The following is a 27,299-nucleotide window of genomic DNA, read 5'->3' on the forward strand; positions in this document are numbered from 1 at the left end:
CACCTCTCCAACCACTCAGAGCCAAAACTCTCCAACCAACCCCCCCTCAGTCCTCAGACCCCTCTCTCTTTAAGCAAACCATCCAAGTTCCCTCCCCTCCATTCTCACATCTACCAATCACTGTCCATGTCTTTCCTGTGCCAATGGTGGCTCTAGCTTAACCCAGGACCGCCCAGAGGTCTGGGGCTTTGCACATGTCTGTTGAAGGTCATATTCTCAAATAATTAAATCTTGATCCTTTGCTACAGCCCTTCCTAAATCCTGTTACCCTGAGTAGGGTAGAGATTGGAATAATTAAATTTTGATCTATGCTGCAGCCCTTCCTAAATCCTGTTAGGACTGAGTAGGGTGGAGATTGTAATTTCCAAGACCTGGTTCTGTCATTCCAAGTATCTCTATTGTATCAATTCTAAAATCAATCATGACTCAAAGAAATTCCTGTTCTATGCTTAAGCATAGGTCAAAGCCCTTTCCATTGTTCAGCAAAAGGTTTCTGTCCTAAAGTAATCTTAAGAAGGGAGGAGGAGGAACCTCCCATGCCAATGGGGTTCACATTCCAATAGAGTTCCCACTATCAATAGGAAATTTTTCAAGTATGAAATTTCCCAATGGTGAAATTTCCAACATTTATAAGTCTAAGAAATTTTAAGGTTTACAGTAGGAACCAAGGAATCCCCTGCTGAGCAAGTGTCCCTTGAAGACTGTCAGTTGCTGACAGTTAGGAGACTCAGTTGCTGACAACTGGTGAGTCAGTTGCTAACATTAAGGGCTGGCAGTTGCTGGGAAGGTGGCTGCTGGGGTGAGTTGGTTTGGTTTCTGGTGGTGTGTTGAGTTGGTGGTTGGCAGTTAATTGCTGGAATATAAAGGTGGACCTGAGCTTACTGAGAGGGCTTTTGGCTTTAGCCTTGGGGCTTTTTGCCTCTGGGCTCTCTGGAGAGCAGAAGGTCTGTCTTGTAGGCAAGGATCTGCTGTCAGTTGGCTACTGACAGTTGGACTGCTATAGAAAACTGATTGAAGGAGTAAGTGGTAGCTATCTATTATTTTAGGGCATCAGATAGGTAGTGAATCATTTATGGATAGTGTAGATTAGATAGGTCTGGTATTTCCCAGGCAAGAAGAAGCTGTCCTCAGAAGACAGTTAGAGGTAGTTATTAGGAATTTTAGATATATTTATAGGGTATAAGATTACTAATTTCTCTTTCTTCTTTTCTATCTTTCCCTCCTTTACGATATTCTTTTTTATCTCTATTTTAATTAAACTAAATTGTTAATTGTTAAAAGCTGTTCTTTTTTCTTTTCTCTGGCTTAAAGGGTTAATATTAATTTACAACTCTACTATATTCTCATTGTGAAGATTGGACTAGGCTCTCCCCTGATTGTAACAATGAAAGTACTTAGCTCTTTGTTGATTATGAAGATTAAATTATAATCCCCTGTCTATCTTTAGATTTAATCCCCAAAGTGTAAGCACAGTAGTTAAAGTTGAATATAGAGATCTATTTTTAGATTTTAATCCCCATAAATATAAACACAGTACTTAAAAGTTAAGTATGGAGATCTACCCATTTTGGATTTAACCAAAAAAGATACAAACACCCATCTCACACCTTGAGTGGGAGAGCTGTGACCCACATGTGAAAGAATGAGTGACGAATCAGAATTGACTGACTGCCTTCTGAGTGGTCCTAGTGCGGAGCATTAACTGTGATTGGTAGACATAAAGATTAAGGGAAATGACCCAAGAAAAAAGATCTTTAAAAGAAAGAGACATGGGCCTGAACTCAACTCTTCTGGGAATTCTGCTGGACATTCCAATTGGACTTTCACTTCTGCTGGAGTTCTACTGGCAATTCTACTGGAGTGGAGAATGATTCTTCAGAAGAGTGCTGATTGGATCTGTTTTTTTCCTGATGACCCTGTTCCCTGACAAATGGTGAGTGTAAAGGCTGACTCCTTTTCCCTTGGCATTTCTGGAGGAACCAGCCTCTGGAGAGGCCCATCATCTTGAGCCTCTTTTCCCTTGGCTGGGGCTTCTGAACTCCTCTGGCTCAGAGGAGGCCGGAGCAGCTATCTCTCTCTTTTTCTTCTCTCTTTCTTCCTTAATATCTTCTCTCTTTATTATAAATTAAACTACCATAAATTCCATTCTGACTTTAGTAATTCATTTGGGATTTAATAATTAAATTCCTGGCCACCAACTAAAATATTATTCAGTCCAACCATAAGTTTAACATCATTAAAACTTAAATTATTAAAAGCTGCTCTCTTATTGTGTCAAAACCCCTATTTTAACCCTTACACTAGGAAGGGTAGAGATGACATGTTACAAGGTGACTGTAAGAATGAAAATGAAGCCATATGAAAGCGTTCTGCAAAACTATAAAGTAACATGATTTCAGAGTCCTCAGTGACTATATATATACATATATACGGAAAAAAAAATCTCTCTTTTCCTACATAGTAGTCATCCAGATTTTGCTTCAAGTACTCCAATAAGGAAGAAACATCACTTTCTGAGGCAACTCATTTTACCCTCCTAATGGTTACAAAGTTTTTCCCTGACATCCCCTAAATCTATCTGTCTCTGCCCTTTCTAAAACCAGAAGCAAATGACCCCGATTCACCCCTTCCTACCTGATAGCCCGTCAAATACATAAAAACAAACAACTAAGTGCTCCTCCCTGAGATTTCTTTTCTCCAAGATTTAACATCTTCTACTTCCTCACTGGTCTTCACATGGCATGGGCTGGAGTCCCTTCCCCATTCTGACTATCCTTCTCTGGATAAACTCCAGTTTATCAAAATCTTTCCCATTCTGTGGTACTGAGAATAGAACAAAGAATGCTTTGTATGGCATAACTAGGGTAGAGTTCCGTGGATACTTTGTTTCTAAATGAGCAGTGAGATGGTATAGTGGATAGTGCCTGACCTGGAGTCAGGAAGACTCATGTTCCTGAGTTCAAATCTGGCCTCAGCCACTTACTAGCCATGTGACCCTGGGCAAGTCACTTAATCCTTTTGACCTTAGTTTCCTCACCTGTAAAATGAGATGGAGAAGGAAATGGTAAACCACTCTTTTTTTGCCAAGGCAACCCCAAATAAAATCATGAAGATTCACACATGACTGAAAATGACTGAACAACAAACATTTTTTTCCTTAAAAAAATATTTTGTCTTAGAATCAATACTATGTATCAGTTCCAAGCCAGAAGACAGGTTGGGATTAGGCAATGGGGGTTAAGTGATTTGCCCAGGATCACACAGCTTCTTAGCTTGGACACTTCTTAGTGTCCAAGGCCAGATTTAAACACAGGACTTCCCAGTTATAAACTAAACCACCTAGTTTTCCCTAACAAATGCTTCTTTTTAATTTAAAAACCCTTACCTTCTATTTTGGAATCAATACTCTGTGCTGGTTCCAAGGCAGAGGTAAGAGCTAGACAATGAGGGTTAAGTGACTTTTCCGAGGTCACACATTTAGGGAGTATCTGAGGCCAAATTTGAATCCAGGACTTGCCATCTCCAGACCTGGCTCTCAATCCACTGAGCCACCAAGCTCCCCCTAAAAATGTTTCTTAATTCTATAGGATAGTAGGGTGATACTTCTTAATGTATCAAAGTCTGGTCCAGTAGAGAAAACTATTAACTGGAACCAATTCCATATTCATAGTTCTTGTCTCTGGATTTCTCTCTACTATCTGTGATTATGGTTCTCTTAGTAACAAATAAGTCACTCATGGTTAGCAGAATGTTCTCTGGAAAACCAGATATGGGGCTGTAATTCTGGGCAAATTGCCTATAGTTTTTCACCCCATGAAACTGAGTGAGAAGGAAAAGCTTTTTGTCCTCCCGTCTGCTTCTGGTTTGGATTTGGCCGGAGCTTGTTGGTTGTGTAAGAGGGGAAGAATTCAGGCTTCTAGCTCTCTAAGGGAAAAGCAAACAAATGAAATGGATGACAAATCATTTGTCCAAGACCTTAAACCAACCTGGCTCCCAGTGCTGCTGGGATGGTATTGGGAGCCAATTTCCTGGAGCAATTAGAAAATCTTACAAGCTATAATGTTTTCCAGGCCCCGATAGGAAAAGTCAGGGGCAGTATTTTCTCCCTAGCTATTCCTTAAAGCCATTTGAAATGGGCCTCTCCACTGGAGTGGGAGAGAGTTCAACTACATCCCCAATTTCAGATTTTTTGAAGGGGGTATGGAAGAAGGGAAGAGAATGAGGAGGCAAAAAGCTTCCCATTCTCTACAGATTCTTCTATTCCTGAGAACTAGTATAGTGACAGTGGGAAAAGGCTCAAAACTTTGGTTTGGAGGCAACACACGCTGAATTGTCTCATTTGGTTTTAAAGAAAATTAATTTTTCGTGAGTCTAGCTAACATCAATGAGTACAAACATACCAATATAGAAGGGACCAAAAAAAAGTGATATATGAAATGATCAAACACTGTGATATGTTTTTAACAAAATCTGTTAAATTTTTACAATGAACTCAATTGTCTTTTGTGTCTCCTGTGAACTTTTTTCCTATAGTTTTTTTCTTAATTTCCTCTCCCCTCCCCCCAACTCTATCACTTTGCTACTTCAAGTTTTCCCTTATAACAAATATGTAATAGTCAAGCAAAATATATCAACACATTAGCCATGGTGGAAAAGGCTATGGCTCATTTTGTACTGTTAATCTTCTCTTCTTAGAGCCTGGCGATATCTCTTATAGTATCTGGGGTTTGCATCTAATAAAAGTAAAGAAAAAACACAGTTTATGAAGTTTCATACAAATTTTAGCCAAAAGCTAAAATAGTTATTATCCATTCATTCATTCATTCATGCACATCATTTATTGAATGCCTACTATGTGCAAAGGTCTGTCAGGTATTTAATCATAAGAAGCATAGGGTAGTAAATGAATGCTGGACTAGGAGTCCAGGACTAGGAAGACCTAGATTCAAATCATGTCTCAGCCATTTAGCTGTGTGACCATGGAAAAGTTATTTAATTTTTCTGATCCTCAGTTTCTTCAGCTATAAAATACAGATGATACCTGTAATATTTCCTACACACTTTTTTGAGAGATATGCATGAAGTGCTTTGTAAACTTTTTTTTTCCTTGCTGGAACTTTTTTTTTAATTTTTAAAATTTATTATAGTTTTCCATGGTCACATGATTCATGATCCCCTAGCCCTGGCTCTCTCCTCTCCCTCCCAGAACTGACAAGCAATTCCACTGGGTTATGCCTGTATCATTATTCAAAACCTATTTCCATGTTTTTCATATTTGCAGTAGAGTGATCTTTTAACATCAAAATCCTAATCACATCCCTATCACACTGTGTGATTGATCATATATTTTTCTAATGCATTTCTGTTCCCACAGTTCTTTTTCTGGATGTGGATAACATTCTTTCTCCTAAGTTTCTCTGGATTGTCCTGGGTCATCAAATTGCTGCTAGTAGAGAAGTTCATTGCATTCCATTGTGCCACAGTGTATCAGTCTCCGTGTACATTGTTCTCCTGGTTCTGCTCCTTTGACTCTGCATTAGTTCCTGGAGGTTGTTCCAGATCACGTAGAATTCCTCCACTTTATTATTCCTTTGAGCACAATAGTATTCTATCACCAACATATACCACAATTTGTTCAGCCATTCTCCAATTGAAGGGCATCCCCTCATTTTCCATTTTTTTGTCACCACAAAGAACGCAGCTATGAATATGCTTGTACAAGTCTTTTTCCTTATTATCTCTTTAGGCTGGATCAAAGGGCAGACATTCTTTATTGCCCCCAAATTGCCCTCAAGAATGGTTGGATTAATTCACAACTCTACCAGCAGTGTATTAGAGTCCCAATTTTGCCACATCCCCTCCAGCATTCATTACTTTCCTTTGCTGCCATATTGGCCAATCTGCTAGGCGTGAGGTGGTACTTCAGAGTTGTTTTAATCTGTATTTCTTAAGCAGGAAGGATTTAGAACACTTTTTCATGTGCTCATTGATAGTTTTGATTTGTGTAAACTAAGTCCTCTAGTTAGGAAGTATTCTTCTTCTTTGTCTGGGTCCAGTAAGGAAGTATTCCTATATTTGACAATGCATTTCATAATCTTCCATCCACACTTGCTTCCACAGCACATAGACTAAAATCAAAAGCTTCCACCCTGATTCAAATCCCAGCTAAAACAGATTCCTCCATGAAGTTTGCCACATATGCCAGCTTTCATGGAGCTCTCTTTCATTAGTCAATAACCCATGATTGTGCATTTAATTATGTACTGCTTGATTCATTTTTCTGTTCTGTTTTCTCTGTGACTAAATTTGATGCTCCTTAGGGGGCAAGGACTATGAAATTACTTTTGTTCCAGAACTGTGTGGCATTCAGTCACTAAGTGGATAAAGGCCAGATTCAATCTGAAAGACCTGAATGGAAGTCCTGCTTCTGACAGATACTAGTTGTTGCTGTGAGCGAGTCACTCAGACTTTCACAGCTCTAAGGACCTAAGACGATAGGTTACAAAACCATTGCACTCCTGCATTTGTAGGAGGTCCATATGCCGAAGAAATCACAACACTGCCCCCCCCCTCCAAAATTACAAAGCTGATTCTCTAGACAGTAGTTTGTACATTAACATCATAAATTCAGTGAAACTTTCCACAGGTTTTATAGACCAGAACATTAGCTACATAGATGATAAGTTGTGACACCCTATATTAACAAAGAATCTATGTAGTCATTTATTACACAAAGTGAATCATTTTCAACCTAGGCTCATAGATTAAGAGCCCAAATTGACTTCATAGACTATGGACGCTAAACCTTTCATTTTTCAGATAAGAAGTTAACAAATGCTTATCGTTGGTCCTGTTTTTGAAAAGGCTCAATGTCCTCACGAGGGTCACATCTGGACTCACTTGGGAACCGACTGTGAACAAACAGAACTGCACAGAGTCAGCTGCCTCATTCTCCCTTCCAGTAAACCAAGTCCAGAGATGAGAGAGACACAAGTCAAAACGTGCCCCGGAGGCGGAGGATGTCAGCCTCAGCTCCAAGCCCTGTACAGCGCCTGTGTCAGCCACCCGCCTGTATCAGCCGCCCTCCTGGCAGGTGGAACAAACTTGTTCCCACCTTCCGGCAGGGGCAGGTGTGGATCCACACAGACGTTTCCGGAGGTGTGGCCACTCTGCAGGCTACGACTTCTGGAGCCACTGGGAAGAAGGGCAAAGTGTGAACAATGTGGGTGGGAAATCCCGAAGAAGGGCCAGCCAGCTGTCAGGCTTATAAATGTAGTTTCAGCCATCTCTGGAAGATCTCGTAAAGTATCCCACACACATTCACAACCCCTCCCCCCCTTTTTTAAACCTTTACCTTCTGTCTTAGAATAAATAGTCCACATTGGTTCCAAGGCAGAAGAGTGAAGAGCTAGGCAATTGGGGTTAAGTGATTTACCCAGGGTCACATAGCTAGGAAGTGTGTCTGAGGCCACATTTGAACCTAGAATCTCCCATCTCCGGGCCTGGCGTTGTCCAAGGAGCAATCTAGATGCCCCCCAGCCCTACCGAACTATGGAAGGACACAGTTTGGCCCATATGTCCTATATTCTCAGCCTCCAACGAAAGACATCATTTCTATTAGTGGGGTAAGAATTGTACTGATTAACATTTACTGCTTATACAGAACAATTAGAAACATTTACACAACAGTAACATTATAAAAACAAACAACTTGAGGCACTCAGGAATTCTGAGAAATTCATTGGCCAAGATTATTACAGAGAAATGATGATAAAGCACCCTGCTTGCACACCACATAGGCGCCACAGGAAGTGCTATGAATGAGACATATTTTGGTCATGGTGACTACAGGAATTCATTTGCCTGACCAAGAGTATTGGTTAAAATAATTTTGTTTTTCTTTTTTTTTCACTAGTGGGGTGAGAGGAGAGAGAAAATCCATTTTTGCTTACTGAAATTTTTTTAAAGGCACCATAACATAGCATCCCTCTCCTATTCTAAACATGAAAACTGGCTCCCTTCTGCATCTCCTTGCCAGCATTGCTTTCATTGATTCTGGTATTTATAATTAAGACAGGAACCTTAGCCTCAAGGTGAGTATAATTTAGTAAAAAAAAAAAAAGCCTCTACTCTAGTATCAATCTAGTACTTTTCAAATTTTTACAGGAGGGTGGAGAACTTAGGCCCAAGTGATTGGTCTTCTTATCATCCCTGGCCCTTAGATCACTTAGCCACGTGAAAGAATACCAATAGGAGAAAGAATGAGACATAAGCAGGTACATTTGAATGTATCTATAAAAATGGGTTGTCTTCTAAGTATTCACTTTGGAAAGTTCAACTTTGGGTATATTACAATAATAATGAACAGCATCAAAAAATTTTTGGAATTTCTTAAAACTGCCTTCAGGGGACATGTAGTGGGCTCAGTGGATTGAGAGCCAGGCCTAGAGAAGGAGGTCCTGGGTTAAAATTTGGCCTCAGAAACTTCCTAGCTCTGTGTCCCTGGGCAAGTCACTTAACTCTACTTGCTCAGCCCTTGCCATTCTTCTGTGTTGGAGGCTATGTTTAGTATCAATTCTAAGACAGAAGGTAAGGGTTACTTTATTTTTTTTTCAAAGTTACATTCAGGGGCCCTTTGAACACAGTAACACTTAATCACCAGTTAGTATTTTATTTTGCAAAATGCTTTTTAAAACAACTCTCCTGCAACAGGTTATTTATTACCTGCATATTACAAATGAATAAACTGAACCTAAGAGAAATTGAACCATGGTCTCAGAATATGTTGTTTTCATTTCCCAAGACAACCTCCAGCCCTCAGAAGCCATTCTTTATAACAAGGCTTCTTAACCATTTTTACGTCATGGACTAAGAAGTTGGAAGAAGGATTCTGGTGCTAAGAATTGTAATAAGGGACTATTTTGAATGGTAAATGATAACTAAGATTAGGGCTGTTCATCTTCTTCCCTTCTTCCCTTTCTTCACCTTCCTTCTTCTGTTGGTCTCTCTAATCAACTCAAGGGTGAGTTTATGATATTTCAAGTGAAATCATCTTTTTCTTCTCTAAATTAAGTAAGGGATTTATTGGGAAGACAGGAAAGATCAGAAATGGAGGGGAAGAGGGTTTAGGTTTTCCCTAATACTAAAATAAGTCTTAGGTTGAAGGATGGTGGAATATAGTTCAATTTGGAAAATGGCTGATAGGTCTGGAAGTTCAGTCACTATCACAACAGAGCAAATCAGAGAGAGCTGGACTTTGTCCTTTTTCCTTCCGTCTTCCAAGCCAAAAGACAACCTTCAGGCTTCAGTCTCCAAAAGCCTAGAGACATCAGACCTCTTCTGTCTTCCAAGTCAAAAGCCAAAACCAGACTTCAGTTGGTCTGCTCCCTTCCTCCAACTGCTTCTCCCAGTCACATTCCAAAGCAGAATGCTCTTGTTTGAATGACAGTTCATCAGTCCCAGCTATTCCTGTCTTGTTGCAGGATTTCCCAATTTCTCTCTTCCACAATCCCCACTTCTTGTCTTTGGAAAAAAGATGCAATCAGCATCTTGTATTAATGGTACTTACCTTTTAGATATATAGTTACATTTCTAACTATCTAATTCTTAAGACTGTACTATGTTAAATATTTCTCTACCCTCCCCAAACAACAAATCCTAATCTATGTTAGCTATTCTGTCTACCTAATTTTATGCTAAGTTTGAGTATAGGAAAATGGTTTAGTAAGTAAAGAATTTACATGAATATAGTTATGAACATAATAACAAATCATGTAACAATTTTAAACAATTTCAACAGTAGTTTGAATATGTAACTGTCTTATCTCCTAATGGCTATAAATTCGACTAAGTAAGATTTTCTATTACTAACAATTGTTAACCTAAAATCATAATGTAATCTAACTTCTATACGTCAAGTATATGTCTGTCTCTACTTCCCAAAGCCTTTGAACAAATATTCTAAGTTGTCCCTATCCTTAGTCATTAGAACATTAATAAATTATTCTAATATAACTTGTTAGTACATTAGTATTTACATATGTACATAAGTTGTATCTATACAAATTTACATATGTACAAATATAATACATTGTTTTAGGTTTCTGTGCAAACTCATACAGTTAAGAAATTTCTTTTATCTTTTTGAATTTTCCACAGGAATTTATATATCAGTTTGAAGTTTGTGTTTTGCAACTATGTATATGTTATATACTTACCCAGTACATGAGATTTTTCCACATTGTATTTAAGCATATGTATGTATATATGTGATGTTGACATGTATGTCCCATTCTTACATAACCTCATGATCACAAGTCCAAAATTTCAAAGCCCTTCCATGTCTTTTCATGTTGATTGTAGAAACTATGTGTCTTGGTCTCTTCATCCGTGCTGCATTCCACATTTTGTCTGTCGACGCTTCTTGAAGTCCTATGTCCTTTAATATTCAGGAAAACACAGGAACAATCAGGAATATGCATGCGTGTAAGATTTTTTAGATGTGCATGTATGTAAGACTGAAAATTTTCATTGTGCACAGAAATAAAGTATGAGTTCTTCATGAGTGCTTGTCAGTATTCATTAGTTGTTCTTCATGTGTGGAAGTAAGTTTTACATATGATCATCTTCATGAGTGGGTATGTGCAGTATGTATAAGTTCTTGGATTTATGTTAAGAATATAAATTTGAAGTTTTCCTATCTTTGGATGTTTGAATTTTTCACAGGGGGATTTATTGTTTACAGTCTTGTAGATACATCTTGGAGATAGAATTTGGATATAATGTATTTCATTTGGTCATGGAGTTATGTTTTCATTTGAAATAACTTTGTTACTTTCTTTGCTGTTACTAATGTTGGCAGAAGACTTTGTATAGATTAGGTAGAGACTTTTCTTTGGAGCTAATTTTTAAAATGCATATTTTTCTTTTTGTCTGTTTTACTGGAGTGTTACTTTTTGGAGCTGTTCCATTTGCTTTAGCAGAGCTTTTCTATTATCATTTTAACATGTGCAATGCTCTCTTATCTGTACTTTCTGTTTTGGCTTTAATATCTTTCCATTCTGTTTTCTTTCATAGCTTTCCACTTATAGGTTTCCGTTGTAAAATGGAGATTTGAACCCCAGACTTCAATTCCCAGAAGTCCTTTGAAGTTCCCAGAATGCCCTATAATCTCCTTGAGTCCTCACCTGAGTGTAAGAACACAATGGGTATTTAAACTGACGGTACCACCTACTTGGCCTCTCTCCCTGCTTCCAAGCACACACGGCTTTCTACCTAGCAGGCCAGATGTAGAGTAAGTGGTTGTGCCTAGGCATGTGCTTTCTTATTTTGTATTTTCTTTATTTCTTACTCTTTAATAAACCTCATAAAAATATAATACTTTTAGCAGACAAACTAATTTTAACTTATACCATTCATAAGGACTGTTATTGATTATTTTTCTAGGGCTATTTGTTTCAGATGTCTTATTTATGTATTTTCATCCTTGTCAATGTTATGGGTGTGATGCAATTTTATATGTGAAGCATGGAACTATGGATCTTTTTGATCAATCTTTATAGATGTTGTGGTTGTCATTACGACTGTTGTTCGACCAATCCATCTTGGTTCTGTAGGAGATTCTCTATTAAAGTTCTTGACATATACATTGCCTCCTGGTTTTATCTTACACAATGAAAAATCTAGTGGTATTCTTTGAACAAATAAGTCTAGTTTTCTTAGCTTGTCTAATCTACTTTGTATCTGTTTTAAATATTCATGAAGTACACATTCCCCTTTTAACATGGACAAGCATGATGACTTTACTCTCCTACCATGGCAAAGTTGATGACCATATAGCATTTCAACTGGTGATATATGCAAGTCAGTCCTAAGTCTAGTTCTTATGTTGAACAAAGCAAGAGGTATAACATCTGTCCCCTTTAAGTGTGTTTCTGAACAGAGTTTACCTATCTGTGTCTTCAATTCTTTGTTCATACGCTCAACCTGACCAGAACTTTGGGGCTGATAAACTGAGTAATAATTGCATTTAATCCCCAAGTTCTTATAGATTTCTTTTTCTAAGACTAGTCTTCATTCTCATAAGGTTTTGTGTTGTTTGTTACCCTATGGAACTCAAACTAATCTTGGTTTCACTCTTACTGCATGAATGGTATTTGTTATGTTTTTGAAGTTAAGAGTATAGATGTGAAATTATATATCTATCTCCCCTTCAGTTTGTTCTTTAATATGTTCCTTCCCATTCATAATCAGTATTTGTATAAGCCGTATGATTCAATTTCTCTATAAAGTCTTCTTGATTATCAACTCCTAATCTTGCAAAGATTTCCTCCAATGGTATACAACTTGTTCTGTGCCCAAAGATCTCATCATCATCATACTCATAAGATTTTGATTGTTCTGGCCTCAGGTATTCAATTTTCTCATTTGTGTTAAAAAAAATCTCATTCTTCGTCCGCTTCCTTATAAAGCTTGTAAAACTCATAAGGTTCTTCTAGATCACTATTTTGATCCATTATTATTACACCATCTGGTATTCCTTCTGACTATATGTCTGATTTTGGGTCACTGAATTCTGTAATCCTTATGTTATTTATTGGATTTTGTTCAGTGCCATGTAAAATTGTGTCAGATGTTGTTAACTCTGGTTTTCTGTGTTGATGTAAACCTATGTCACCAGCTTTTATGTTTCCCAAATCTGTTTTGAGTTGTTTCTCATTGACAAGCTTTAAATTCATGTTTTGAGATGATAAACTTGATGGTAGGGGTATGTTTTAACAGTGTTCAAATTCATAATTTCCTTAATCTCCTTGTCTTAAATTTTTCTGTGATTCAGTTTTTGCTGTAAATCTGCTACCTGTCTACTTTGATCTGTGTGACTGTAATATATGTATGATGCAGCATCTCTTAATTCAGTCAAATTCATGGTATCATATTTAGGAAAATAATGTTTGAAAAAATTTCCGAGATGTATGCATCCTTTCAGAAATTGTCTACTTATGTGAGATAGACTCTTCCATATTTGTTTCTATGCTTCAGCCATTTCAGAAAGATGATCAATAAATGATGCTGGATGTTCTTCCGTGTTTTGCACCAGCCTATCAAGTTTTCCCGAAACATTTGGTTTTGAACAGCACATTTTTATGGCTTGGAGCAAGTCCTCCCTGCATTTCCTTAGATAGGTCATGCTGATGGAATTAAGAGAAATCAAAGTCCTCTCTTTCCTCCTCTGTAGGCCAACTTGTCAGGGCACTTTCTGATCTAGTTCTATCAATGAACTGGCAATGCTCATGGGGGCTAAAAAGTTCTGCCAGGAGAAATTCCACATCCTCAAAATTGGGTTCAAAAATTTGAAAAGCACATTTTGGCTCCTTATGAGTTCTATGGGGCTCATTGATAAACTTTGTAAACCTTTTCTTCATGGAATCTAATTTCTGAGTAGTAAATTGCCTATGAACCTTTGAATGCAACACACTAGCTGTATTAGATATCTTGGTAATGTCTTTAAATGGAAAGATTTTCTCAGCCTCAGTATTTGCTTTGGTGTGCTTCTCATTGTCATTGCCCTGTGCACTGGACTTTGTTTTTTTGGCTTCTCTGTCTTTATCCTTAGGTACATTGTCTGCCTGACCATTTCCCTTATCCTTTATTTGATCTAGCCCTTTTGCCTTTAAGAATTCTTCAAACATGTTCTTAACTAGTGTCTCTAAGTTGGTATCCACTACCATGATCAGTGCTGTAGTTTTAGGAAGTACACATCTGTAAATGTTTTTAAGGCATGTCACAGTTTGTATTGCAGCCATTGAAATGATGTAGATCTGTGTCAGAATTTGCCAGAGAATGGTTTCTTTTTGAAATGGTATACTGCATATGAACATTGTTGTGTTGGTTATATGTTCCACAGAATCAACATCATATTTGTCATTGTACTGTACAGGATATTGTAAATCCAATAGACTGAAATAGCTGCCAACACTACCACCCCACAGATCACTTGCTTAAACATCTTTGTCTTCAGGAATTGTGAATTCAATCAGTCTGGGTGCCACAGGACACAGAAGCCACTCACCTAAATTGTTCATTAGGCAGACCAGATGGGTGACAGGCAATGAATGGTGGAGCTGGAGAAGGGTCCCCTATGACTGTGCCTGTCTACCAAGCATGAAAATTATCCTGTGACTTTAAGATCTGATTAGTTGCTACATGCTTTGCACAACCACAAATAAGATTCAGCAAGCATTTCCTAAATGCTTCTTCCAGTGCAATGTCATGTTGGTGTTCTCTGAGCAAAAACGGATAGCCTCCCCTTCCTTACCAGTCACCCAGCCTTTATTTCCTATATAAGAGAGTGAAGAGAAATACAGGGACGGGTACAACAGACTAGAAATACCAAAGGTTATCAGATTTCTTATTAACACCAGAATTTAGGGAAAATTTTTTTAACAGGATGACTTTTACTCATGGGAACTTACCTTGGAACCCAGAAAATAATGAAGAACAAGTGGATTGCTTTGGCCATTTTTTTTAAAGTTAATTAAAGGAGGGAAAAGGCCAAGTTAACTTTTTTTCATATTCCTCAGAATTTTTCTGAATACTCACAGAAGTGCTTGTTCCCTCCATCCCAAGAAACACTTAGGAACTCTGCCCAGGCTATTTATCAGCTTTTATTAATAAAAGTAAATCACAGAGTTGAATCTTTATATAAGCAGCAAATATTTTACTCTAGAATCTCAGAAAGAAAATTACAGTAGGACTTCAGTTGTTCCAACAAATGATCTTTTGATATCAATGAAAATAATAACTTATGGATCAAAAAGATTTTATTTTTACATGACAAAAAAAAAGCATTATAACCAAGGCTTCTGAGTGAAACGAGATACAAACAGCAATGTTTCTTGGTTATGGCAATGCTTAATAGTTTTAAACTCCTAACATGGAGCCTATCATATTTTATTGATTCCAGTGAGGAAAAACTTTTAAACTATGTTAATACAATTTGGAGTCGGAAACTGGCACAATCTCTTCCTAGTGTGTCCTGATGGCACATGTCAGCTCTTCAGAGTTAATCAAAACAAAATATTTAGATGAAACCAATGTAGATTTAGAATATATTACCACCAATGCCTTGATTTCTGTTGGTTTTCAGTTTGCCATAACAACAGAGGATGGAGTTACATGGCTTTATGAAACTGAATATGTGGGATTAAGTATTTTAAAGGAAGGGTTACAATTCCAGTTGCAACACAGGTTCTACTCCATAATTAATTTAAAACGGGCTACAAACTTTTCAGCAACTAAATTGCATTAAAAAAATATAGTCATTCTTATTATATGTTCCATTCACAGCAGACATCACAAGTGTCCAAGCTTTATTAGCTTAGAAAAGTACAATTTTTCCCTGAAAAGCTCTAAAGAGTGATCATATTTCAGCCACAGCTGTTCTGAACTAACTTCCATTATTAGCAGTGACTATATTTTGTCACTACTTTATTTTAACACAGAAAAACATGGTGACAATGGAGAAAAGGCAGGACAAAATCTGAAGCAAATTTGTCAAGAAACTGATTTTTAACAACCAGTGGCATTTTGTGTTGTCAGGAGCTGTCATTATCAATATAAAATAACTCCCTGCCTATGGGACACATCTGAACGAGAACAAACAAGGCTTTAGGAATTTGCTAAAGCTGCTATTCTAGAGAACTGCTCCACAATATTTTGATCCCTTTTGGAACAGCAATGGCATTAAAACTAGCTCTGAAGAATACAACCCTTATTAATAAAATCAAGTGCAATTAATCTACAGGAAGCTGGTACTTTTAAAAGTAACTTCTTTAGTGTTCACTTGTAATGCTTCTGTAAACATTTAAACACTGCATTTCAGATTTCTCAGATATGCCAATTTCCATTTGACAAACTATGATTTCCTTCCATGTGGATCATCTGTTAACTGGACTGCCAAAAATGGTCCATCTTATTACCAGGAAGGGTGAAGTTATCAGTGTTAACAACAGAGCTTTAAAGATGCTGTTACTGCCATATTTAATCAGATGGTAAAAGATACCTCTGCAACCCTGAAACAAAATGGCCATTGTTTTCCCTTAAATTACTTAATGACTAGGTAGCAGTATTTGTTACTTTAAATATGGGGCATTCACCACCACAGTTGCCAAATGAAAAATTAAACCAAAATACAGTAGATCAAATTTGTGTACTTGTGATCCTTTATAAATTCTCAAACATGGAACTATTCTTAGGCTCACCAGGAAATATATTGGAATGAACTAAAGATATATTTTAAAGTATTATTGTAAGCATACTTTAATGTCATTTCATTTTTCTTGAGATCATTTACTTTTACTCTTAGACATAATTTAATCACGATTCTACCATACTGTCAAACACTACAGTGATCCACAATAATATTCTGGCTATGGAGGGAGCTTAATTATTAAGCAACACCTTCCTAAAAAGCTTCAGTATTTATGATCAATAAAAAGCATTTCTCATTGAAATAACACTGAAGTGGAACATGGGCCCTCTTCTTTCTGTCCAACTCAATTAACTTTTCAGATCAAAATGATAATCACATTTAATCACAGTAAGGGATAGTCTTCAAGAAAGCTCCACAGGTAGATCTGGTGTCACAGAAGTATATCTAGGATCCAATTGGGGTGTAAAATCCCGAAAGTACTTAGATGCATCAGTACCAAACACATCAAGGACTTTTCTGTTCATGACTGCAAACCTAGAAAATGAACGGTGAGAGTGTAAGCAAATGTGAACTTTATGAACTTTTCTATCAAGTAAGTTATTCATAATATTTAGTCTGGATTCATTTCTCTCATCTGACAAAAAGAATAAAGGTACCTAGAAGGGAAGTGGGCTAATGGTATAGGTAATGGCAGAATAAAGGATGAAGGTGGGTAAGAAACAAACATCTATTCTACTATGCACATATTCTACCATGTGTTACTTTTATAATTATTATCTGACTTGATCAGAAATCACTTTTCTCCCATGACTGTCTAATAATTTAGATAAGAAAATCTGTTATGGAATCTCAGGATGCATCAAGACTTATTATCACTTGTAACTCAATCTTTCTACCAGATATCAGATCTCAACTTGAGTATTTGTGAGAATGTTCCAATAAATTAAATCACATTTTTAAAAACCAGCAATGATGAAATGAAGATTCTAATTTAAGATTCCTCCCATTTATAGGTCAAGTTCTTAGTCAACTGAACCACCTCGCATTTTCTCATCCTCCCCTCCCCTCCCCAAAAAAGGTGTTAATATTTAAAGATTAATTAAATCGTTTTTGTTCAGTTGTGTCTAACTTCTCATGACCCTTGAGTTTTTCTTGGCAGACATAATGGAGTAGTCATTTCTTTCTTCAGCTGATTTTATAAATGAGGAAACTGAGTCAAAAAGGATTACATGACTTCCTCACGGTCACATGGTTAGTAAGTGTCTAAGGCCAGATTTGAAGGTAGGCTGGCAGTTAGGTGGTTCAATGAACTGAGAGCCAAAGATGAGAGATATCTTGGTCTCAAGTCTGGCCTCAGACACTTCCTAGCTGTGTGACCCTGGGAAAGTCACATAACTCCCATTGCCTAGCCCTTACTGCTCTTCTGCCTTGGATTCCATGCACCATATTGATTCTAAGAAAAAAGGTATAGGTTTAAAAGGGATAAAGAAAGATTTTAACTTAGGAAGATAAATTTTCCTAACTCTAGGTCCAGCACTCTATCCCCTGTACTACTTTGCTGCCCAAAGCAAACATGGATTTTCAACTTTATAAGGAACATAACAACCTGAAAATTAATGGGAGAGGAAAAGAAATGGGGGAAGCCATCATGCTAAATTCTAACGAGTTTATACTCTAATAGGAGAAGATAACACATAAAGGGGTGGCAGAAGTAGGGAAAGTTACATGCAATAGTCTGGAGATGACCAGGAAATAAGGTGAAGTCCTGAATAAGTCAAAAGTATCCTTTAAAGAGTCCAGTGTGGTTTGAGGGGTAAAATCCAAGTTTCTGGTAGAAATAAATCATGGTTTCATTTTAGATTCTACTGCTTATTTTAAAAAATTATGACCAGAAAAATCACTTCTTAGAGGAAGAAAAGAAATAAAAAGTTTCAAAAAGTTATATGTATTTAGATGAGTATGGCAGGGACCTTAAGCATTAGTATTCAATTGGCGGATAGAAGAATTTTTCTTTTACTTTGAGCACTTCTTTTTTCCTAGGATTTTGGAGGAGTTCTACAGAGCTGACCATATCTTTTATGGGTCTATAAGGTGATCCGTAAAACTGTTTCCCAAATGTCTGCAAGAAGGCTCTAGATATTCATTTGGACCATCAAGCTGGGCTTGATGAACTAAAGAAGTCTGTATTTAATAAAGGAGAATGAAAAGGGAAAAAAAGAATAGCAGATTATGGACCTAATAAGGTAAAAATGGGTGTTTGAAAAAATATAATTATATAATTAACATAACTAATTAACAGCCACAACAAATATTTAACTACTTATTATTCAATAAAGTTTTTTAAGCCACAAACAAAATCAACAATTTAAATAAAGAATTTTTTTCTTTAAATGCCTTTAATACTTTAATTATTTTATTTTTATTTTTTATATATTTTTATATTATTATTATATATTATTATTATATATTTTATATATTTATATTTTATATAATTATATTATATATATTTATTTATAAAGTATTAAAAGTATTAAAAATACTTTAAAAATACTTTAAAAGTAACTAATAAGCTGTACTACTACTACTTTGGTACTGAATTCCTGCACTATCACTTTTTTGCTATTTTAAAAAAGCTAATATTATATTATTATTCAATTTGGCCCCTTAGTTCATATCATTATGTTTTAATTAAGAAAGAACAAGAGAAATCAGAGAAGAATATAAAATGATTAAAGAATTGGATATTTGTAGGGACAATGAATGGACTGGGTTAATTTAGGGTTAGAGACAGGGTTAAATTAATACTTATATTCACATTTTTGGAGAGGATTTCAAGTATTGAACATTAATAGTCAGCTGTTCTCCATCTTCAGAGGACAGAATGAAGAAGGGGCTTAATTTTTTAAAGAGATAACTGTTAGATGAGTAGTTAACTTCTAAGCCTACAGAAGAGAAAAGTGTAGAATATCCACCTTTGAAAATCTAAAGGAATGGGAGAGAGTACTATCTGAATTGAAGGAGTCAAATGTGGTTCAGAAAGATATTTTTAAATTTAGTGATTCCTTCTATGTTTATTAGTGCAATTTTTGGATAGAGGTCTTTAACTAATCTGATTAGCACATTAAGTATAAATTTTAAAAAGGTTTTGTATTTATGAAATTGTTTAAATAGTATACATTTATTATACATATATGCACACATATATTTTATAAATATACAACAGTTTTAAGTAAAATCACATTGTATTAATCTAGAACCTCAGGCAATTCTAAAATATCAAAAGAGAAGAGGAAGCATATAATTATGTTCACTAAATGCAAACTTTGTTTATTCTCTGAGTTTCAATTTGAGAGGAGAGTGGTGAAATTATATGATGTTTATCTGTATCATAAGAATTATCTATTTGCCCTATAAATTTTCTATATTAGAGAACTGAGAGTTTTTCCTTTGAGGAAATTTAAATTATTCAGATCATCTTAGTCACTTACTTGCCCTTGGTGAGCCTTAAAAGAAATTTCCAGTAAGATGGTCGCAAGGTCTGAACTTCCATGACAGCCTAAAAGAATAATCCTGACAATCAAAATTCTTCCAAGATATAACAAAAATATAATCAATATTTATAAGATGCAATAGGCCTACCTTTAATTTTTTGTACTCATGATATATTAATATTGATAACCACAACAACAGCAATACTAAATGTGTTAGTGTTTTACTTAATAATAATCAAGATACCCTTTTTATAGACACCAATAGTCTTTAAATATTTTCTTTAGAAAATAATTTACTTGTTAGTCATCGGTTTTTAAGAAGTATATCCACTGGCTATTTACTATTTTACTAGCAGTAATAAACAAATCAAACCATCCTCAACTCAAAAAACAAAACAAGAAAACCCTGTTGAAAGGTATTCTGCAGTTACTTTAATGCAATAATAAAAGTGGTCACAGAACTTTGGGAGAATATAAAGAAGAAAATGAAAGCGTCATTTCTATAAAACTTTATTTTCTTGCTGGCAGTACTTGTTGGTATGACAGCAATGCTGCTGATATTGTCCCTTTTGGGATATTCTACTGACTTGGAAAGTACAAGAAAACTCTTGTACACCCCTAATGGCTTATTCTAATTGAGTTTCAAATTACTTTCAAACGGAACTTAACATCAATTCAAGAAGCAGATTATTTACGTAATAAAGTCTGACTCATGAAGAAATTTCTATTCTTAGTGATTCTTGTACTTAGCTGGGAAGAGAAGTGAAACACCCTACCAGGTAGGTCTGATAACATTCTAGGTTTTTCCACTGGATACAATAAGCATTAAAAACTAAAACAATTTCATTTTCCATTTCAAAAGGCATACTTACTGCCTGAAAGCAAATTGCTGTGGAGATAGAGTAGATGATGGTATCTGCATGAGGAAAATAGGGAACTTTCCCTGCTTCAATGCCTTTGAAATACATAGTCTACAAAATAATTGGAATGCAAGGTTTATAAATGATGACACTTTAAATGAAAATAGAACTATGTTCTACATTAATTGTGATATCATACTTTTTTGCTATTCTAAGCATGCAGCAATAATTTTAAAATATCAAAAATCTATTTATCAAACTGCTAATATGAATCAAGTTAGCCTACAGACAATACAAATAGGATCATCAGAACTGTTCCTTTTCATGAAGACCTTAGAATTTACTTGAGAAAATCCAGTAGCAGTTAGGTGGCACAGTGAACAGAGAGCCAGGTCTGGAGTCAGGACAACCTGGGATCAAATCTAGCCTCAGACACATCCTAGTTGCATGACCCTGGGCAAGTGTAATAACCCCAAATGCCTAGGCTTTGCCACTCTTCTGTCTTAGAACTGATTTTTTTAAGTGTTTTTTTAAAGCAACAAAGCTACAGATGACAAAACAATGAGAATTTAAGGATGTACATAATGAAATATTACATAGTATTTATGTTAAAGAATTTAATGAAGAAGTAGAAATAAGTTTGGTGAAAACAGAATTTACATGAAATACTGAGATTCCTTTGGATATTAAAAAAAAGCAGTTTCCAAGTTGTTTTTGCATCTATATTTTGTTTCTTCAACTTGACCATACATTTTGGAAGGAACAAAGTCTTATTTTACTTCTAGTGGATCACCCCAGAGATTTATTCTTGGTACTGTTATCTTCAACATTGATTTAGATGAAAGCATCAATCTAATGAGATGAAGTTTAACAGTGAATAATGGAGATGGAAAGCTGGAAAGGTCAGGATGCCTCTTAACTGTATGTACACTTGGTGTTAAGTCACTTGCCTTCTCAGTGCTGTCAATCACAGAACAGCTGTGGGTCGGCCCTGGGAGCTTTTCTCCTGTGAGTTCCCTGCACTAGTGAAAATGTAGGGACAAACAAACTGGGAAGGACTTGCCAATACTTCTGTTAAAGAACAACAAAACTCTATAAGTAGCAGCTAAAAGAAGTCTGACTAGACAAAAACGGTTTATGTGAACAAGGCCTCTGAGTTTTAAAGGAACTATGAGCACAATTCAACATGATGACAGAAAAGCCTCAAAAGCTAATACACTATCAGATTATGGTAGAAAAAGCAAAGTTTCCAGAACAATGGAAGCGATATAGCCATTGTACTCTGCTTGCTTAGACCACAGTGGAGTAATGGGTTTAGTTCAGGGTATCATCTATTATAGGTTACACAGCATTGAACAGTGGTGAGGAGAGAGAAATCAGGATGTCCATTATCACCAATATTATTCAGTATGATATCTGAAATGCTAGCAATAGCAACAAGAGGAGGAAAAAAACTGAAGGAATCAGAATGGGCAAAGAGGTAATAAAAATGATTTCTAAGAATATGAGCCATTTTATCACCTCTCACCTAGCAGATTGGCCAATATGACACCAAAAGAAAGTAATGAATGTTGGAGGGGCAAAATTGGGACATTAATGCACTGCTGGTGGAGTTATGAATTGATCCAATCATTCTTGAGGACAATTTGGAATTATTCCCAAAAGGGCTTTAAAAGACTGTCTGCCCTTTGATCCAGCCATAGCACTGCCAGGTTTGTTCCCCAAAGAGATCATAAGGAAAAAGACTTGTACAAGAATATTCATAGCTGCGCTCTTTGTGGTGGCAAAAAATTGGAAAATGAGGGGATGCCCTTTGATTGGGGAATGGCTGAACAAAATGTGGTATATGTTGGTGATGGAATATTATTGCACTGAAAGGAATAATAAACTGGAGAAATTCCACGTGAACTGGAATGACCTATAGGAACTGATGCAGAGTGAAAGGAGCAGAACCAGAACATTGTACTCAGAGACAGGTACACTGTGGCACAATCAAACATAATGGACTTCTCTACTAGCAGCAACGCAATGATCCAGGACAATCCAAAGGAACTTATGAAAAAGAACACTATCCACATCCAGAGAAAGAACTTTGGGAGTAGAAACACAGAAGAAAAACACAGAATCGATCACGTGGTTCGATAGGGATATGATTAGGGTTTTGATGTTAAAGGATTACTCTACTTCAAATATGAATAACATGGAAATACATTTTGAACCATGATACATGTATAACTCAGTGGAATTGCTCTTCAGCTCAGGGAGGGGGGAGGGAAGGGAGGGAATTGTGAATCATGTAACCATGGAAAAATATTCTAAATAGAGTATGAGCCATTCTCCAATTGATAATCATAGGAGATGAACAGTTTTGGATGATGAAATCAAAGCTATGTATATGACAAAATGCTCTAAATCATTATTGATTAGAAAACTGCAAATCTGAACTCTCAGATATTATCTCACACTTAGCAGATTTGCTAAAATGATAAAATGGGAGGGATTTGGAAAAGTGGGGACACAAATACAACACTGTTGGAACTGTGAACTGATCCAACCATTTTGGAGAGCAATTTGGAATTACTCCCAAAGAATTATAAAACTGTATATCCTTTGATCCACCAATGCCACTATTAGGTCTGTTTCCCAAACGAGACCAGGGAAAAAAGAAAAGCATCTATTCATAGTAGTATCCTTTGTGGAAGCAAAGAACTAGACATTGAGAGGGAATCCATCAACTGTAGAATGCCAAACAAATTGTGATATATGATAGTGATGGAATATTATACTTGGTAAGAAATGAAGATTAAGTACATTTTAAAATAGGGAAAGACCTACATGTAATTATGAAAGCTGAAATGAACAGAACCAAGAGAACATTATATCCAGTAACAGAACTGTTGTTTGAAGAATAACAATGAAGGTCTACCTCTAGAGAAAGAACAGATAAAAAGAAACATGCATGTCATAGTTTTATATATGAATATTTTATCAAAAGATTCCCGCTTTAGTGTAAGAACAGGAAGGAGAAAGAAACCTGGAAACTTCATTGCAGCAAGAAAACAAAGAAATTATGAATTTTTTCTTTAAAAAAGAGGGATGGTGGAAAATCAAATAACCAAAATGAAAAATTAATGAGATAAAATTATAGCAAAGAAGAAATAAAAGTAATTGCCACCCTTCTCCCAAAAGAAAAGGTAGTGAGGAGGGTCAATCAGTGATGGTGAACCTTTTAGAGAGTAAGTACCCAAACTGCACCCTGAGGCTGCATGTAAGCTGTCCCCCTTACCCCAGACAGGGGAAGGAGGAAGTGCTTCCAGTGGCTGCTGGGCAGAGGGGCACATCATGTGAGAAATTACCTCAGGAATGGTGGAGAGGGGGAGGGAACTAGCCCCTCCAGCATGTGTGCCATAGGTTTACCAAACATGGTTCTAGACTATGCCATCTAAAGACTATTTAAACTAAAAGAAAGTGAATGAGGATGAAAGAGAGGAGATACTAATTGCTTTTGAGCATTTGGAAAACTAATACTTAGAAAAAGTATTATACTTGTTCTATTTGGGCTTGCAGGACAAAACTCAATAGGACCAATGAATAAATGTTATAGAGAGGCGAATTTGGAGTTAATGTGAGGAAAATCTAAAACACAAATTTGTCCAAAACCAGAACAGTGAATTCCCCATCTCTATAAGACTTCAAAATCAAGTCCAGATGACAATAGGTCAAGAATATTTTAAAGGTGAATATATTCCCTTATAGTTTTTTATATTTTCTAATTCTTATCTCACACAAGTACTAGGCATATAGTAAATATGAAATACTTATGGACTAATTCATAGATCCCTAAAAATTATTATAAAGCTTATATTAACTACAGGCATGCCTTATTTTATTGCAATTTGATTTACTGTACTTCATAAATATTCCTTTTTTTAAAAAAAGAAACTCAAGGTTTGTGGCAACCCTGTTTTGAACAAGGTTATTGGCCCCATTTTCCCAATAGTACATGCTCATGTTATGTCTTGTTATGTCTCTGTGTCACATCTTTGTAATTTGGGCAATATTTCACACTTTTTCATTATTATATCTGTTACAATAATATGTGATCAGTGATTTTTGATATTATTGTTTAGTCACTTTGGGGTGACACAAACCATGTCCATATAAGAGAAAGAACAGAATACATAAATGCTATGTGTTTTCTGATCGCTCTACCAACCAACTGTTCCCCACTCGCAACCCCTCCTCTGGCCTCTCTATTCCCTGAGACACAACAATATGGAAATTAGGACAAATAATAACCCTACAATAGTCTCTAAGTGTTCAAGTGAAAAGGAAGTCAATCATTGCAGTATACTTGATTATTGACTTATTTTAATAAATTGCCAATGTCTCCTGAACCTTCAACAACCAGCACCCTGAACAGTCATGAAAACAAGCCTCCCCTTTCAACCATACCATCTCCATACCACCCACAAAACATTACAGCTGGCTGAAGGCTCAGAAGACGGTTAGCATTTTTTAGGAATAAAGTATTTTTAATTAAGTTATGTACATTGTTTTTTTTTAATGAAATAATACTATTGCACACATAATAAACTATAGTATAATGTAAACATTAATTTTATATGCACTGGGAAACCAAAAAATTCAGGTGACTCACTTTATTGCTGTGGTCTGGAACCAAACCTACAATATCTCTGAGGTATGCCTATAATGACTTTTACTACATAATTGTAGTTTAATTAACACAGAATATATTTATTAAATGCTCCAGAGTACATTACTGGAGAATTCATTTTCTAGCACAGATTTTTGGGCTAATGACCAGTGCCCAAATTAGACAATAACCAGATGAAAATGAAAAGAAGGAAATTACTATACTATTGCTTAGTTATACTAGAATAGTGGCGAACCTTTTAGAGATCGTGTCCCATGACCCACCTCCCTAACTGAGTACTGGGTGCATCTTCCCCTTACCCTACACAGGGGAGGTATAAAGCACTCCCGATGGGCTGCTGGGCAGATGGGCGGGGATGTGAAAAAATATTTTCAGTCACAGAGGAGAGGGGAAGGGGAAGAGTTCCATCTGAGTCCCTCTGACTTTCTAGCAATGGACTTGGGGGTGTTATAGCCAAGTGCTCAGAGAGAGTGCTCTGTGTGTCATCTTTGGCACACATGCCTTGGGTTCACCATAACTATACTAGAAAGTCACAGGGGGGAAAAGAAGAAAATCCTCTTTTAATAGGTTTATGTTGAATCCCTGTAGCAGAAAGCATATTTGTGCTAAATGCTTAAATAGTTTTAGATAAAACCCTATTATATTTTTTTTCATGATAATCACTGGAATTTGTGTTTATGATAAACAATTTCTTCTGCTTCAATAGTCAGACAGAAGTTATGAACAAATATTTTAGAATAATCAACATAAATAAGTATTTGCTTACCTCTACCAATTTGGAAGCCAAATACATGGAAATTGTCGTGCTTTTGTAAAACATCATTGATATACCTGCCAAAAACCCTACAACAAAACAAAAAGGCAATATTGAGAGGGTTCTGAAATGTTTAATGAAGTCAAGTAGTTCTATCCAGATTATTGTTATTGCTATTTGTAATTGTAGCAGACCCTGTGTACAAAAGTATTCCAGATCACTTGTAAATTAGGTTAAAGTTTGGAAAGAAAGGAGGCATATCATGTTAAAGTTAGTAAAATCAATTTCTCAGTCAATAATTCCATCTTCATTTCCAGAAGAAAATACCTTATATTGTAAAAATCTACTTGAAATTTAAAAAAATTATCTTGTTTTTATATTGTTTATATTTCAAAATAAATACTTCCTTCTTCCCATAACCAGAGTTCTATTGGAACAAAGAACAAAGAAAAAGAATAAAAAGCTGTTTAGCAAAACCAATCCAACATATCAACTAAATCTGATAATGTCATTTTTCACTCCCATAGTCCTCCACTTCATCAAAGAAAGCAAGCAAATGCATTTTCCATTTCTTCTTAGAGGAAAAAGTTGGTATTTAATATTATATACCATTTGGGCTTTTTTTTGTTCTTTTTATTTATGCTGTAGTTACTGTATATTTTTCCCATGGATCTGTTTATTTCCCTTTGAACTGACAAGTTTTCTCATGCATTTCCATACTATGTTTAATATAGCTTCTATTTTGATAAGATTCCATTATATTCATGTGTTATAATTTGTTTAGCTATGCCCTAACTAATGGATATCTCCTTTGTTTTCCATACTTTGCTACTTTACAGGAAGTATTGCTATAAATATTCTGCAGTATGTGAGACCTTGTTTTAAATCTTTGACCACTTTAAGTTATAAGGGTAACATTATGATCTTTGGATCAAAGGGTATGGACATTTTTAATCATTTTCTTAGTATAATTCCAAATTGTTTTCCAAAAGGATTGGACTAATTTACAGCTCTACCAACAGTGCATTAGTGTATCTGCCTTTCTGAAGACCTTCAAGTATTAATTATTCAGTTCATGACCTTTACTAATTTTCTGGCTATGAGATTAAACCTTAGGGTTGTTTTTTATAATATTTATCTTATTAGTAGGGTTATGGAATAATTTTTCCTAAGGTTTACAGTAGCAAATAATTTTTTAAGGGTCATTTGTAGAGGCAGCTAAGTAGTGCAGTGGATAGAGCACTGAGCTTGCAGTCTGGAAAACCTGAGTTCAAATCCAGCCTTTGATATTTTCTTAGCTATGTGA

The 27,299-nt window shown here is 35.9% G+C and overlaps 1 protein-coding gene across 2 annotated transcripts in view; it reads right to left on the reverse strand.

The window, feature by feature from the left end:
• Window positions 1-14,647: 14,647 nt before the first annotated feature.
• Window positions 14,648-27,299, reverse strand: part of TMEM135 (transmembrane protein 135) — a 377,165-nt gene continuing 364,513 nt past the window's right edge. For both annotated transcript variants that reach the window (XM_001376587.5, XM_056794888.1), the window contains 4 exons: window positions 26,006-26,082; window positions 20,574-20,672; window positions 19,699-19,766; window positions 14,648-16,744 (listed from right to left, as the gene is read on the reverse strand). In XM_001376587.5, coding sequence (XP_001376624.1) covers window positions 16,612-16,744; window positions 19,699-19,766; window positions 20,574-20,672; window positions 26,006-26,082 — 377 coding nt within the window. In that variant the 3' untranslated portion in view covers window positions 14,648-16,611. The remainder of the gene's footprint in view (window positions 16,745-19,698; window positions 19,767-20,573; window positions 20,673-26,005; window positions 26,083-27,299) is intronic.

Source organism: Monodelphis domestica, chromosome 4, assembly GCF_027887165.1.
Source record: "Monodelphis domestica isolate mMonDom1 chromosome 4, mMonDom1.pri, whole genome shotgun sequence".
Classification (NCBI taxonomy): Eukaryota; Metazoa; Chordata; class Mammalia; order Didelphimorphia; family Didelphidae; genus Monodelphis; species Monodelphis domestica.